This window comes from Tenrec ecaudatus, chromosome 16 (genome assembly GCF_050624435.1).
Source record: "Tenrec ecaudatus isolate mTenEca1 chromosome 16, mTenEca1.hap1, whole genome shotgun sequence".
Taxonomy (NCBI): domain Eukaryota; kingdom Metazoa; phylum Chordata; class Mammalia; order Afrosoricida; family Tenrecidae; genus Tenrec; species Tenrec ecaudatus.
In genome coordinates this window covers 94,096,842-94,110,724 of record NC_134545.1, presented here as the reverse complement: position 1 = coordinate 94,110,724, position 13,883 = coordinate 94,096,842, and the positions used below count along the sequence as shown (strand labels likewise).

Genomic DNA, 13,883 nt, shown 5'->3' with positions numbered 1-13,883 from the left:
ATGTGGATTTTTCATAATGATAATTGGAACAGGAAGAAGTACAGGTCAGAGTCCTAACGTCCTGAAATGGGAGGTTCAAAAGAGATGTAGTGAGCCGTTTCTGGTGCCTGATGCAAGAGGCTCAATTATTGCCAGGGCTCTGGAAAGTAACCCACGTTCAAAGCGAAGGTGTCACCTACCATCTTTGACCCAGGTACCCATTTCCAACTGCCAGGCAAGAGATTTGGTTACTATGCAATGTACATGCCGTTCTTTTCAGAGAGGGACATTAAGTTTCTATCAGGTCGCTGACCTATAATTTTTCCATTCTAGTTAATTATTCTGGCATATTCACACTTTACATATTCAGGTCTAATCCAGTTTAGACATGACTGCACTGGAAAGAACCTGTTCAAAGGTCTGGTTTAAATACAATTCTGAGAAGAAAACTAAGGACAAGTCAAATACCAGAGTCAATCCATTCATGAAATACAAAAGTAAATAATAAATGGTAAAATTCTACTTAGAGAAAACTCTCTGTACCATAAAAAAATATTCTTAGCAGTGTTGAGATCCCACTGAAAACTTTAAATGCAAAAAATAAAATACCCAAAGGTAACCAACTACTGAATTTTATCAAAGTAAGCACCACAAGAACATCACATCATCCACTGCTGTGAATAAAACTAAAACAGCAGTGGATCACATGATGTTCTTCCCCACTCTCTAAAATAGAGTTTTCTTTATTTATCATTTAATATTATTTATTAGAAAATATCAATTACAGCTAAGAATGTGAACCATGCCACCAAATCAGAAAGTGTAAGACATAACTTGTTACACAACAAACAAAATAACAATATTTCTAAATACTACACTGGCATGTTCTTCCCATTTTAAAAACCAGCCAACAAGACACATCAGTGGTGTTTACTGCCAGTCTGATGTCTTTTTTGCCTAAAACATCAAGTCAACAAATACTGAGTATCTTTATCTTCAATGTTCAAGACAACCTTAGGCTACACAACATCCAAGACCGCGTTCAGTGAGTAACTTAAGACACATAGGAGAATCTTCATGACACAGTTAAGCACTCAACTCCTAACTGAAAGGTGGGTGATCTGGATCTAGCCAGAGGCACCTTGGAAGGAAGACCTGGCAGTACACTTACAAAAGAACAAAGCTATTGAACAACTCCACAGAGTACTCTTAAACATGAAGTTGCCATGTAGTAAGTCCAGCTTGATGAAAAAGGCTCTGGTTTCTATGAATCAGTATAATCCAAGGCAAAACAAGAAAGGTTCAGTATGCTCTGGGAATTAAAAGGGCATCAAGTTACTCCCAAATAAGACTCTTTGCAAGTTAAGAGTTAACATTTTGTCTGAGGGTTTGAATGTTGGATACATTTGCTACACTGGTAGAGTCTAGGACCTGGTAAAGAGAAGATATTATAAGTGGGAAGGAAGGACAACATAAGCAAAAAGCAAAGTTGGGGATTAACAATGTACATGTTGTAAAGATCCATAGTGTTAAAAAAAAAGGTCCTAGATTAAAATATTAATTCATACTGTCAAAAAATTAAGCATCAACAAATTACTTCGCTAATCTTCTTTTCTTACTTGTAAAATTGAGATTATCCCACATGCCGTGGCTAGGTTACTATAAGAATTAGCAAAAACGGGGGAGGAAGGGAGGGAAAAAAAGAGGACCTGATGCAAAGGGCTTAAGTGGAGAGCAAATGCTTTGAAAATGATGAGGGCAATGAATGTACAGATGTGCTTTATACAATTGATGTATGTATGGATTGTGATAAGAGTTGTGAGCCCCTAATAAAACGTTAAAAAAATAAGACTTAGAAAAAACACATGCAAAAGCATCTAACACGTAATCACCAAACCAAGTCAACTGTCACTGGATGGATTCCAACTCACAGCTGTAACACGCGCTGAAGAGAACTCGGGCACAGGATGGCCGACAGCTTGCGATGTTCTGCAGGCAAGTTACAAGGCCTTTTCCTAAGGCACCTCTGGGTGCACTCAGCCCACCAACCTTTCAGTTTATCGTGATTACTTAACAGTTTGGGGCGCCCAGGCACGCAATGCATAATAAGTATTCCATAACTGTTATTTATAACTAATAGTTTATATTTTAAACAAGACTAAAACTGCACTACCCAAAATAATGTTAAGTCTGCTACTCGGTAGCACTTGGAAATACATAATCAACCTATTATAATGGTGAAAAGCAAAATTATAAGAAAAGGTAAGGTGATTGAAACCACCGATCATTTAGCCAGCTGTGAGGACATCACAAGGTTTTGGAGTATAACAGAGAGAAAGATGCCTAATTACATTGTCATAAGAAAATAATGACCCAACAGTGCTAGCAATAAGTCATTAAGAGAACATATAATACATTAACAGTTCCAGAAACACCTTTGCTTCTCTTTTTTTTTTAACTTTTGCGTCTCTTAACCAATATGTCTGAGGCCCTTCCAATAATGTACTATTGAAAAAGTCAATTACAATAAATTCCCTGAATGGTTGAGATGTTCTGAATAATCTATTTAGCTTTCCCACTTTAATTATACAAATAAAATGTACTTCTAAGAGGTTGGAGTTTGTTTGTTTGAGAGAAAACACTAATTAACAAAGGCTACTTTCAGATATGATTACAGTGTAACATCTAAGGACAGAGGAATATTTCTACCATTTTATCACTGAATCTGAATCACAGGTAATTATTTTTTCAAAAATAACATTCCTAAGAGAAACATCTGAATATATTTCCTTTTTGAATGAGAGTCATTATCAATCAGGATTTTACTTTTCATTGACTAGAACATATTTTTCATTATTTAGGGTGTAGTTTGATGAGTCAACAAAGTGAAGCATAGAATTTATCGTAAAAAAAGGGTACAATTTTGATGTCACCATAGAAGAAAAACAAAAGATTCCACACCATTTAATATATCCTCTCTTAGCAAAAGAAAAGAACTCTATTTCATTGCATTGATGAACTAACTTCCAATTTATTCACATTTTTTGTTTCATTTTCTAATTCTAAAGCCTTAACAGAAGTTGCTCTCTACACAATACTATGAAGCTAAATAAATATCCACCAACTAGTATCTTAAAGCTTACGCTTTACCCACACTGCCAAAGAAAACGGAAAACTTCAGCTACAGCAGATCAAGTACCTCCAAAGTGGAACTAAACACCTGAAAGTTGAGAAAGGAAAAACTATTTATACCTGTTTTCACTCTTCTCAAATTTGGTTCAGTTTTTATAAAATATTAGTTCACAAATACATGTATATGATTATAGATATACATATATTGGGGACGTAAAATTCTTTTCGGCTACTTTGTTGCAAACCCTCCAGTTATTACAACGCATAGCAACCCTACGGGAACGACAGAACTACTCCCCAGGGTTACCAAGACTGCACCTCTACAGAAGAACACTGGTGAGGTGGTGAGTTCCACACTGGCCAGCTAACTGTCAAGTCAGTGGTTAAACTCACAAGTTAATCCACTGGAAACACGAGAGGCTTACTTACGCCCATGAAGATTAGCTCCAGATACCCTAAGAAGCAAGTCTACTCTGTCCTAGAGTGGCATTATGAGTCTACTAGATGGCAGTGGGTTGGGTTGGGTTTGGGTAATCTTTTTGGAAGTAAGGCAAATTTCCCTGAAAGAACATCTGGTGAGTTTAAATTGTCAACCGTTTGCTTAACAACTAAGTGGTTTATTATGTACCACTACTAGCGCTCCTATTCCTAGTATAATTAAGGTTGGAAAACATGGAAATGAAGAAGTCAATCTATCTGCCAAAGAAGGTAATTCTTTCAAACAGCTACTTTTGCAAATATTTCCATTTTAATAAATCATTAAAGAGTGAAACTTTAATGCCTTGTTTTAGAAAAAAATGTTTCATTAGACATGTATTACTTCTTTAACAAAATCATAATCACTACAAATAACTAAGCCTATATAGCAAGTATCTAAAAAAGAATGCATAATCATAACTATAATCAGTAACTATTTGCCCTAAAACTTAAAAGTTACTATTGCTGTTAGGTATCAAGTTGTTTCTTACTGATCACAACCACATGTGTAATGGAATAAAATGCTGCCTGGGCCCACCGCATCCTCGTTGCCATTGCCAGGCCTGAGCTCCCTGTTGTAGCCACTACTGAAGTCAATCTGCTTCGTCGACTGGTCGTTTCCTTTCACACTCTACCAAGCATGATGTCTTTTTCCAGGAACTAGGGTCTCTTGACAGCAGGTCCAGTCTCACCATCCTTGCTCCTAAGGCACATTTTGGTTGTACTTTGTCCAACACATATTTATTCAATCTTCTGACAGTCCAAAGTACATTCAAGTCTTGCCATGCCAAAATTCAAAGGCATTAATTTGCACTTATTCATTGTTCAGTTTTCACATACACATAGAGTGATTGGAAATGTCATTGCTTGGGTTAAGGGTACTTTAGTCCTCAAAGTGATAATCTTTTCTTCTTAACACTTTAAAACAGTCTTTAACAGAATTGTCCAATGAGATATATTGATTTCCTGGCTGCAACTTCCATGGGCATTGATTGTGAAGCCAAGTAAAACAAAATCCTTGACAGCGTCAATATATCCTCTTTACTTATTAGTCCTGCCATGAGGATTTTTGTTTGCTTTATGTTAATTTGCAATATTGAATGCTTAGTCTTTGATCTTCATCAGGAAATATCTAAAATCCTCAAAGTATGTTTTCACTTTGAAAAACATACGCAGGGTGTGAATGAGTCTTCCTCCAGTCTGGATGCCATCTTCTTCCTGCAGTTTGGCTTCTCAGATTATTTCCTCAGCGTACAAATTGAATAAATAGGGTAAAAGGATACAAACTTGACACACACCTTTTTTTCATCTTAAACACAGTGTCTCCTTGCCCTGTTTGAATGACTAACTTCTGGTGTATGAACAGGTTCCACATGAGCACAATCAAGTGCTCTGGAATTCCGATTCTTTGCAATGCTATCCATAATTAATTATATACTGCACAGTTGAATGACTTTGCACAGTCAATAAAACACAGATAAACGTCTTTCTGGTATGCTCGACTTTCAGCCAAGATCCATCTAACATCAGAAATCTGAATCTAGCTTAAACGTGTGATAGTTCTGTTAATGTACTGCTGCAATAATTTCTACATGTCAGTGAATTACTTTTCTTTGGAATGGACAAATACATGGATCGCTTAACATAAATGAGCAAGTGCTTCCAGGGTTGGGGAAACATCTCAATTAGTATTCCATCAATTCCAGGGCGCTTATTTTTTGCCAGTACTGTCGATGCAGCTTGGACTTCTTCTTCCTTCAGTACTACTGGTTCTTTAACATACGTTTCAGAAATGGTTAACGGCAACCAATTCTTTTTGGTACAATGACTGAGTATTCCATCTTCTTTGGATGCTTCCTGGGTCATTAAATTTTTTTTTGCCTACAGTATCCCTCACTATTTCAATGCAAGGTTTTTCAGTGTTTCACGTTAAGAAATGTGAAGTTCATTCATACCTTCTGATTATAATTTGTCCTCTCAAGCAGTCCTTAAAATCTTCTGTTCAAGAGCTCGAAACACAGGGAATCCAAGACAGATAAACCCCCAGGACCAATAATGAGAATAGCAGTACTAGGAGGGCAAGGGAAGGGTGGGGGATAAGAGGTAACCCATCACAATGATTGACATATAGCCCCCTTCCAGGGGGACAGACAACAGAAAAGTAGGTGAAGGGAGACAACGGGCAGTGTAAGATATGAAAAAAATATTAATTTTAAATTATCAAGGATTCATGAGGGAGGGAAGGTGAGGGAGGAAGGGGAAAATGAGCTGATATCAAGCTCTCAAGTAGAAAGTGTTTTGAAAATGCTGATGGCAACATAATGTACAGATGAGCTTGACACAATGGATATATGTATGGATCATGATAAGAGCTGTAAGTGCCCCCAATAAAATGATAAAGTCTTGTTCAGTTCTTGTAAATCTGTTCTTTTGCTTGTTTTAGCTCCTCTCTGTGAGACTAAATTTCAGTCTCTTCTCTCATCCATTTTAGTCTTTTCATGCAGTCCTTGATGTTATCTCACTACGCATCTAGTCTTCAGTCATGAATGGTTAATGCCTCAAATCTATTCTTGATATGGTACCTAAATTCAGGTGAGATAATACACATGGCTGTATTTGGTCCCCATGGATTGAACTTGTAGATGAGCAATTGAAAGGTTGTTCCAGTCAACCCGACATTGATATTGACTGATACTGGCATCTCCAAAATTTTCCCAGTTTATTTCAGCGGTTCTCAACCTGTGGGTTGCGAACCCTATGGGGGGGGTCGAACGACCCTTTCACAGGGGTCGCCTGATTCATAACAGTAGCAAAATTACAGTTATGTAGTAGTTATGAAGTAGCAACGAAAATAATTTTATGGTTGGGGGTCACCACCACATGAGGAACTGTATTAAAGGGTCACAGCATTAGGAAGGTTGAGAACCACTGGTTTATTTGATTCCCATGCATTCAATCCAGGGAGGTCCAGATGTATACTCATCATGTATGCGTTTAGAAAATGCTATTTGCAGCTGCTGGAGCCATGGGCTGCTTGGGTCGGTAAAGGATCCCATGATGGCTAGATGGACACTCTGTCTAAAAGCCATCTACTGGATAGTCTTTGGCAGATCATACCCCAAAACCAAAAGGCTGTTGCCAAATCGTTGAAGTCCTGGAATGAGGTCCACACCTCCAGGTTGGCAGTTTTTTTTTTAGAAGTACGTTTTTAATTCAAGAGTATTTCGCAATGTCTCCCATTCCTACATTTCATTAATAAGCAGAGGGCTTCATTTAATCCTGTTTCCGATTCATCATGATCTTGACTAATCTGGAAATAACATAGTTCGTAAGTTTCCTTGTCAGAAGCAACCACCCAAAGCCAATCACGAAGGTTGTTCTTCTTAAGGTATTTCTTGGTAAGGTACTTCAAATACCTTTTCGAGAACCGTTTCTCAGAAACTACTGTAATTTTATTCTTGAATAATTCAATATGAACAACATTTCCGAGATTCCCAGTTTTTCCATTGACTTTAACCTTCTCCTGTAGCAACTGCTCCAATTTGAAAACAGAAGTACAGAACTAGGGAAGAGAACCCTAGGTATTCATTAGGGAAGGTACCGAAATTTGCAGAATCAAAAATTCCATTTTCTATTGGATGAGTAAGATCCAAATGAAACTTCCAGACTGACTTCTTCGCCTTGTCTTTCGGCGCCATCTTGACACCAGGTGCGGAGCTCAGAGGGCCAGGTTGGCAGTTTTCCCTGAGGCACCCCCCCACACACCCGCTATTGACTGGGCTTACTACAAGGCCAGCTTAGTGGACAACTTTGAGATGAAGTTCAAGGCCCTGAAGATCCCTGTATCAGAGGATAAATTTACTGCTGTGGTGGATGCTGAAGAAAAAGATGTCAAGACTCGTGCCGAGTTAGAGTCTCTTTCCAAGACTACGACGGAGGAGTACAAGAAGCAGCTGGAGAAGATGAGGAACATCATTCCATGTGACCAGATGATCATCAACAACTTGAATGAAGTCTTCCCTGAAACCAAATTAGACAAGACAAAGTATCCCTGCTGGCCTTATCAGTGAATCAAGAATTTATAAAGCTGAGTCTGAGAGGATGCACTGGTCATCCTGAGACACTCTGAACAGTAAAAATAAGAATGGTTAAAAAAAAAAAGAATGGGGGGGTGGGTTGGGGGGAGAAAAAAAATGCTATTTGCAATGAACAAGTCATTGGTCTTGCAAAATTGTATATGACCTCTAGAGCTGCTTCTACCACAAAGGCAATATTTTCCAACTGCTCCTTCATTTCTAACCTTTGCATTCCAACCGCATCAGTAATATCAATGAATCTTAATTGCATGTTTGATTATGGATAGTGGTAAAAATCTTCCATTTCTTCAACTCTGGTGTGTGATTGGTTTTTAAACCTGAGTAATAGATTAACTGGTCTTCCTTATATAAATATGGATATTATGTGATCATGGACAGTACTGTACTATCGATCTGGAAATGTTCTTTTTGACAATGAATGCAACACCATTCATCAACACATCCCATGCAAATGAGCCAGTACTAGTCCATTTCCACCCACAATGGCTAAGATATTTATCTTTAAGCATTCCATTTCAATTTTGAAACTTCCAGCTTCCCTTGATTCACACTGTACATTCTATATTTAATTATTAATGGATGTTTGCAGCTATTTCTGCTCATTTTGTGTTTTGCCACATCAGCAAATGAAAGTCCCAAGTGTCACTCTACATCATTAAGGCTGATTGTTCTCTAGTCATGTTTTGAGTGCTTTCGACCTGAGGGGCTTATCTTCTAGTGCTGTATCTGACAATCTTTCATTGTTAATCATAAGGTTTTCACCGGCTTATATTTTCTTGCCAGAGGTAGATCACCAACCAGGCCTTTCTTCCTACTTTGTCTTAGTCTGGAATTCCTGCTGAAACCTCTCCACCATGAGCAGCATAGCTTCCAGTATCCCAGCTACATGTAAGCGACCACAGTGTAAAAAACTGACAAAGTGGTAGCAAATCTTACATATGAAAGTGAAAGACATGCAGATTTTATGACTTAGCACTTCAACTCATAGACATATACTAAATTTAGTTTATATATACACAAGGAGACTTCAAAAAGTTCATATAAAAATAAAAGAGTGGGTGGAGAGCAAATGCTTTGAGAATGATTGGGGCGGGGAATGTATGGATGTGCTTTATACAATTGATGTATGTATATGTATGGATTGTGATAAGAGTTGTATGAGTCCCTAATAAAATGTAAAAAAAGAAAAGGGGGAAAAAAAAGAAAAGAAAATGATTAGGGCAAAGAATGTACAGATGTGCTTTATACAATTGATGTATGTATATGTATGGACTGTGATAAGAGTTGTATGAGCCCCTAATAAAACGTTTAAAACAAAAAATAAAAAATAATAAAAGAGTGGAATTTTTCCACAGACTTTTTGAAGTCCTCTCATAAACCAAAACATTTATTTATAAATGTTCATAATTTTACTAATCATACTGGTCAAAATGTTCTGACTCAAAACAGCCATCAGCAATAAAATGGACTGTGAAATCAATATTCTTTCAGTATAATACTACGAAAATGTAAAAACTGTAACTAGTATACAATGACATGATGAATCAATGTAACATATATTAAATGAAAAAATAAAGTCAGATACCCCAAAAAGTGAATAGTTTAATTCCATTCATATGAAAGTCAAAACTGATATAATTTATGGTATCAAAAGTCAGAAGAGTGGTTATCTCATGAAGACAATAGCAACGAATAGAAAGAGTGAGAAGGGATACTAGTTTGTAATACTCTAGCTTTCCATCTTTATAAAAACTCATTAAGTTATACATTTAGGGTTTGTACACTTTTCTTCTTGTACATTTTACTTCAATAAACAGGAAAAATGAAAAAATATGAAATTAGCTCTATAAAAATCAATTCCAATTTCAAATACAGCAATACTTCTTGGTATATTATATAATCATCTCTAAGTTAAGTAATTTCTACAGCATAATTTTCAAAAGTAGTAAAATCATGCAGAATACATTCCACAATGAAATTTGGAATCAATAACAAAATTTCTAATATTTGGAAGATAAAGCACAAATCACGAACAAAATATTCTTTAATGAATGATATTAACACATTAAGACTGCTGGATGCAGTGTTGAAATATTGCTGAACGGTCTAAAATCATTAGTGAGCTTCCACATACTTTGAAAATGCCATCAGGAAGAGACCAGTTCCTAGGCAAGGGCAAAACACTTGGTAGAGGTATCAGTGAAAATGTGATGGAATGAGACAATGGCTACAACAAAAGAGTTCAAGCATGACAAAAATTGTGGAGATGGTACAGGATCCGGCAGTGTTTATTCGTCATACACAGGGTTACTATGAATCGGAGCCACTTGAGAAGTCCTAACAAGAACATAGGATCACTATAAACCTAAAATTGTTCTAGACCATTCTAAACTGGAACAGGTAATTAAAAAGGACTCTTGTAAGATTAGGTTTAGCAAGTGGCTATATGCATGGACACATGTCAAGTACCTCAGCTCCCTGTCCCCTCACTCACAGACTTCCTCATCTTAGTTATCTCAGCAAGAATTTACTTGTCCCACATTATTTTCCTTCCATTCCATAGAGAGTCGGATTATGATTCCAAGGACCAAATCCCCAGAGATGGTGGTAAAGGAACCCATGTGGCTCCTTTATTGATGCTGCAGACTTGAAATTAAGTGGAATTCCAGACAGTAGGGCTGGCCCTTCTGCCTGAGTTTCTGTTCTTTCCCTCCAGCTTGCTGCATGCTACCTGTTGGCAGTGCTGGTATTGCTGCTCCCGCTGCTGTGTTTCTGTGCCCGGCTCAACCTCCGTGGGGGCTTTGAATGCTGCAGTCGGGGGCTCGGCATGGAGGGGAACGCTGAAGCATAGCCGTGTTCACACTCTAGAGACAGCAAGAAAAAAGGATTTGTTTGGTAAGAGAAACATACTCAAAATTCTTGGACCCACAGATCTCAGGTCCTTGCAGTAACAGGTTGTTGAAAGTAGAAGGGAAAGAGCTGAATTCCCCTACTCTTAATGGTTGGAAGATAAAAATGTCCGTCCTTACCTGGACATAATCTATGACATTATATATAAACACAATCCATCCACTGGAAGATGTACTGATAGCTCCCCTAAGCCAAATTTCTCCCTCCTCTCAGAAATTCTTTGCTCCAGGATTTTTCTTGACTCAAACACCCAAATTTCTGAGAGCAGTTACCATTTGCTTCAATAAATTCCACTTGTATCAAAGTTCCTTTTCCCTTTAACACTCTCCATTCTAGAGTCTCTAATTCCCCGTTTCCCACTTCAAATAATTCAATCACCTAGTCCTCCAGGGTCATTTTCTCTCGTAATAACCCAATTTTTAAATCCTTGCTCTTCATAGCCAATCTCTTTATAATTCCAAGAGGATCTCATCTCCTCACGCCTCAGATACCCCTTACCCCTAATGGTACTTCCTCCTCCCTTCTCTTCACCTGAGCATTTCCTTCCTTTACTTTTTAAAAAATCATTTTACTGGGGGCTCGTACAACTCTTATCACAATCCACACATATACCCATGGAGTGTGTCGAGGAGATTTGTACAAGTTGCCATCATCATTCTCAAGACATTTCCTACTTGAGCCCTTGGGATCAGCTCATTTTCCCCTCCCTGCCTCATGAACCCTTGATAATTTATAAATTATTATTATTTTGTCATGTCTGTTGCCTGTCCCCCAGGGAGGGGGTTACATGTAGATCACTGTGATCAGTTTCCCCTGTCTACCCCCACCTTCCTCTTCCCCTCCCTAGCCTGGTCTTCCCACCCCATGCCCAGCTCCCAGCTCCTTCCTTCCATCTTTCCTGGAAAGTTCTGGTTCCCCTTCTCTTCTCCAAGACACTCTCTCTCCTCTTAGGTGGGTCCACCTCTTCTCAGGCTTTCTTTGCCCTTACTTCTCCCTTCTTCCCACCACCATCGCCCCTTCCCCCAGCTATGCCTGAAGATGCCCCCATCTTCTCCCTCCTATGGTTTGTTACGAGTGCCCTCAGGTTGCTTCCACCTCCAGGTGACCCTGGGGAACAGTAGACGTGCCTCCACGATAGCAGGGGCTGTAACGCTTTCTGGCGGCGGTCTTCCACTGCCTTCTCAGCGGGGGCAGCCTGGGGGCTGGAGCCCCAGGTTAGCACTGCACCAGGCGACCTCCAGGGCGCCTTCCCTCCGCCGGCGCGCCCCATCCCCCTGCGCCGCTCACTGGCCCACACAGCCTAGCAACCCCTTCAGCTTCCACACACAACCCCCCCTCACGAGCACCACCCCACGCTCGCGGACACCCACCTCCTCACCCACGCGGCACCCTCGGCGCTCTCTCGCAAACTCACACCCAGCCTGCTCAAGCTTACACCCCTGGGCCTTCACACAGGATCCCGGCCCTCGCTCGCTCGCTCCCTCCCACGGACTGACCCTCTGGCTCAGGCAGGCCCCTGCCCCTCAAGCATACTAGTCCCTCTTACACACCACACACACACACACACACACACACACACACACACACACGCCCCTGCCCCTCACGCATACCTCGTCCCTCTTACACACACACACACACACACACACACACACACCACCCCACCCCACCCCCCTACCTCACTCACTCACTCCCTCCCGGCGCCTCTCCTCACACACGCACATCCTCACACACGCCCTCAACCTCTCTTCACACGTGCGCTCCTCACACCGACCGGGTCCTCCCCAGACAGACCTGCCCCCTCCCACGAGAGCACGCGCGGCGGCTTCCCTCACACCCACCACCCCGGCACCGCCCCTTCCCCGCGCGTGTGCACAACTCCCTCCTGCTCGCACACGCCCCTCCGCACAGGCGCCTCCCCGCCCTCCCGCGCGGGCGTCGCGGGGTGTGCGCGCGCACACAGCCCCCTCTACACGTGCACACGCGCGCGCACACCCCTCCCCTCCCCAGCCCACGCGCTTGCTGCCGCCCGCCGCGCCGAGTGCCCGCGCGGAGCAGGAGCCCGCGAGCACAGGCTGCAGAGGAGACGGCGTCCAGCCGTTACCTCGCTCCCGACGCTCCAAAAACTCGGCCGCCTCCAGCAGGCGCTGCACGTTGATCATCCGCACCCGCTCCATGGGCCCCGCGGGCGGCGGCTCCGGCCTCTGCGCGCCCCTTCCCCGCGCCGACAGGAGGCGCCGCAGGCGGCTACCGGCCGGCGCTCCTCCGGGGCATGTGCGGCGGGCGGGCGGGCGGGCCGGTCCGGCCGCGGCTCGGCGCGCTCTCCGCCGCCCCCCGCCCGCCGCCGGGCCGCCCCCACCGTGCTCGCCTCTGCGCCGGCAGCCCGCGCGCGGTTTGTTTACCTCTCAGCGTGAGCACGGGGGAGGGGCGGGAGCAGCGCCACGGCCCGCCTCCTCCCGCCCCTTGCACGGCCTCCTGGGAAATGCAGTCCCGCGTTCGCCGGCTGCATGCTGGGAGTAGTAGTACGCACGCAGTCTCAGTAGCCAGCACGAGGCAAGATTTCTCAATGCCCCCTGGGAGATGTAGTCCCGTCCGGTTTACTGCTTCCTCAACCTGGGTCCAAAGAAGTTACCCATTAAGCTTTTCTTTGGGGGACAGTAGCGATTGAATGAGCTGGGAGTCCACTCCCTAACACTCCCTGCCATCGAGTCTATTCGAACTCATGGTGACTAAGAATGCCCCCCCTTTTAGCAGCCTCTAGTCCCCTACTACTCCTTTCTAATGTAACTTCTATACCTTCTATACACAAGCGAGAGAGCACACACAGACACACTTGAACAACCAAACTCATTCTGCAGAAACATGGATTGTCCAGAACCAGAGACGGTGACCTGAGGCCCTTCTTCCATAGCACTTTCTGCATTAAAAAATACTACTAATAAAAAGCCATCGTGCTGAGATTGCTATCCCATATGAGTTACAATAGAACCGTGCTCCACAGTTTTCAAGGACTGATTTTTTTCAGATTGCCAGACCCTTCTTTCCAGGCACCTCTGGTGGACTCAAAACTCCAAGCTTTCAGTTAGCCAACCCACAGAGTCTTTCCATACAGACTGGTCTTTCTTGCTTTCTCATTGCCCCCCACACAATGGGGTAGAGCTGCCTCCAGTGTGTTTCAGGGACTGTAAATCATTACAGTAATTAGAAAGGTTCATCTTTCCCCCATGGTACAGCTGGTGGTTTCGAACTGCTGACCTTGTGGTCAGCAGCCCAACACATAACCATTAATGC

The 13,883-nt window shown here is 42.0% G+C and overlaps 2 protein-coding genes across 4 annotated transcripts in view; one reads left to right on the top strand and one right to left on the bottom strand.

Annotated features, from left to right (window-relative positions):
* The window catches only part of MXI1 (MAX interactor 1, dimerization protein), a 75,944-nt gene that overhangs the window by 44,583 nt on the left and 17,478 nt on the right, over positions 1–13,883 (bottom strand). The window contains exons 1-2 of one of the 2 annotated variants that reach the window (XM_075533826.1): positions 12,697–12,853; positions 10,417–10,549 (exon numbers count right to left, since the gene is read on the bottom strand). In XM_075533826.1, coding sequence (XP_075389941.1) covers positions 10,417–10,549; positions 12,697–12,769 — 206 coding nt within the window. In that variant the 5' untranslated portion in view covers positions 12,770–12,853. Of the gene's footprint in view, positions 1–10,416; positions 10,550–12,696; positions 12,854–13,883 lie in introns of those variants that run through there. The other variant, XM_075533825.1, reaches the window with a different exon arrangement.
* On the top strand, positions 6,654–7,658 carry LOC142429283 (ATP synthase peripheral stalk subunit d, mitochondrial-like). Of its 2 annotated transcripts, XM_075534354.1 has the most exons (3): positions 6,654–6,766; positions 7,319–7,388; positions 7,440–7,658. In XM_075534354.1, exons 1-3 carry the CDS (start codon positions 6,654–6,656, stop codon positions 7,656–7,658), a joined length of 402 nt encoding a protein of 133 aa, XP_075390469.1. The 2 variants fall into 2 exon arrangements, with proteins under 2 accessions (XP_075390469.1, XP_075390468.1); XM_075534353.1 differs by having other exon boundaries at positions 7,319–7,658.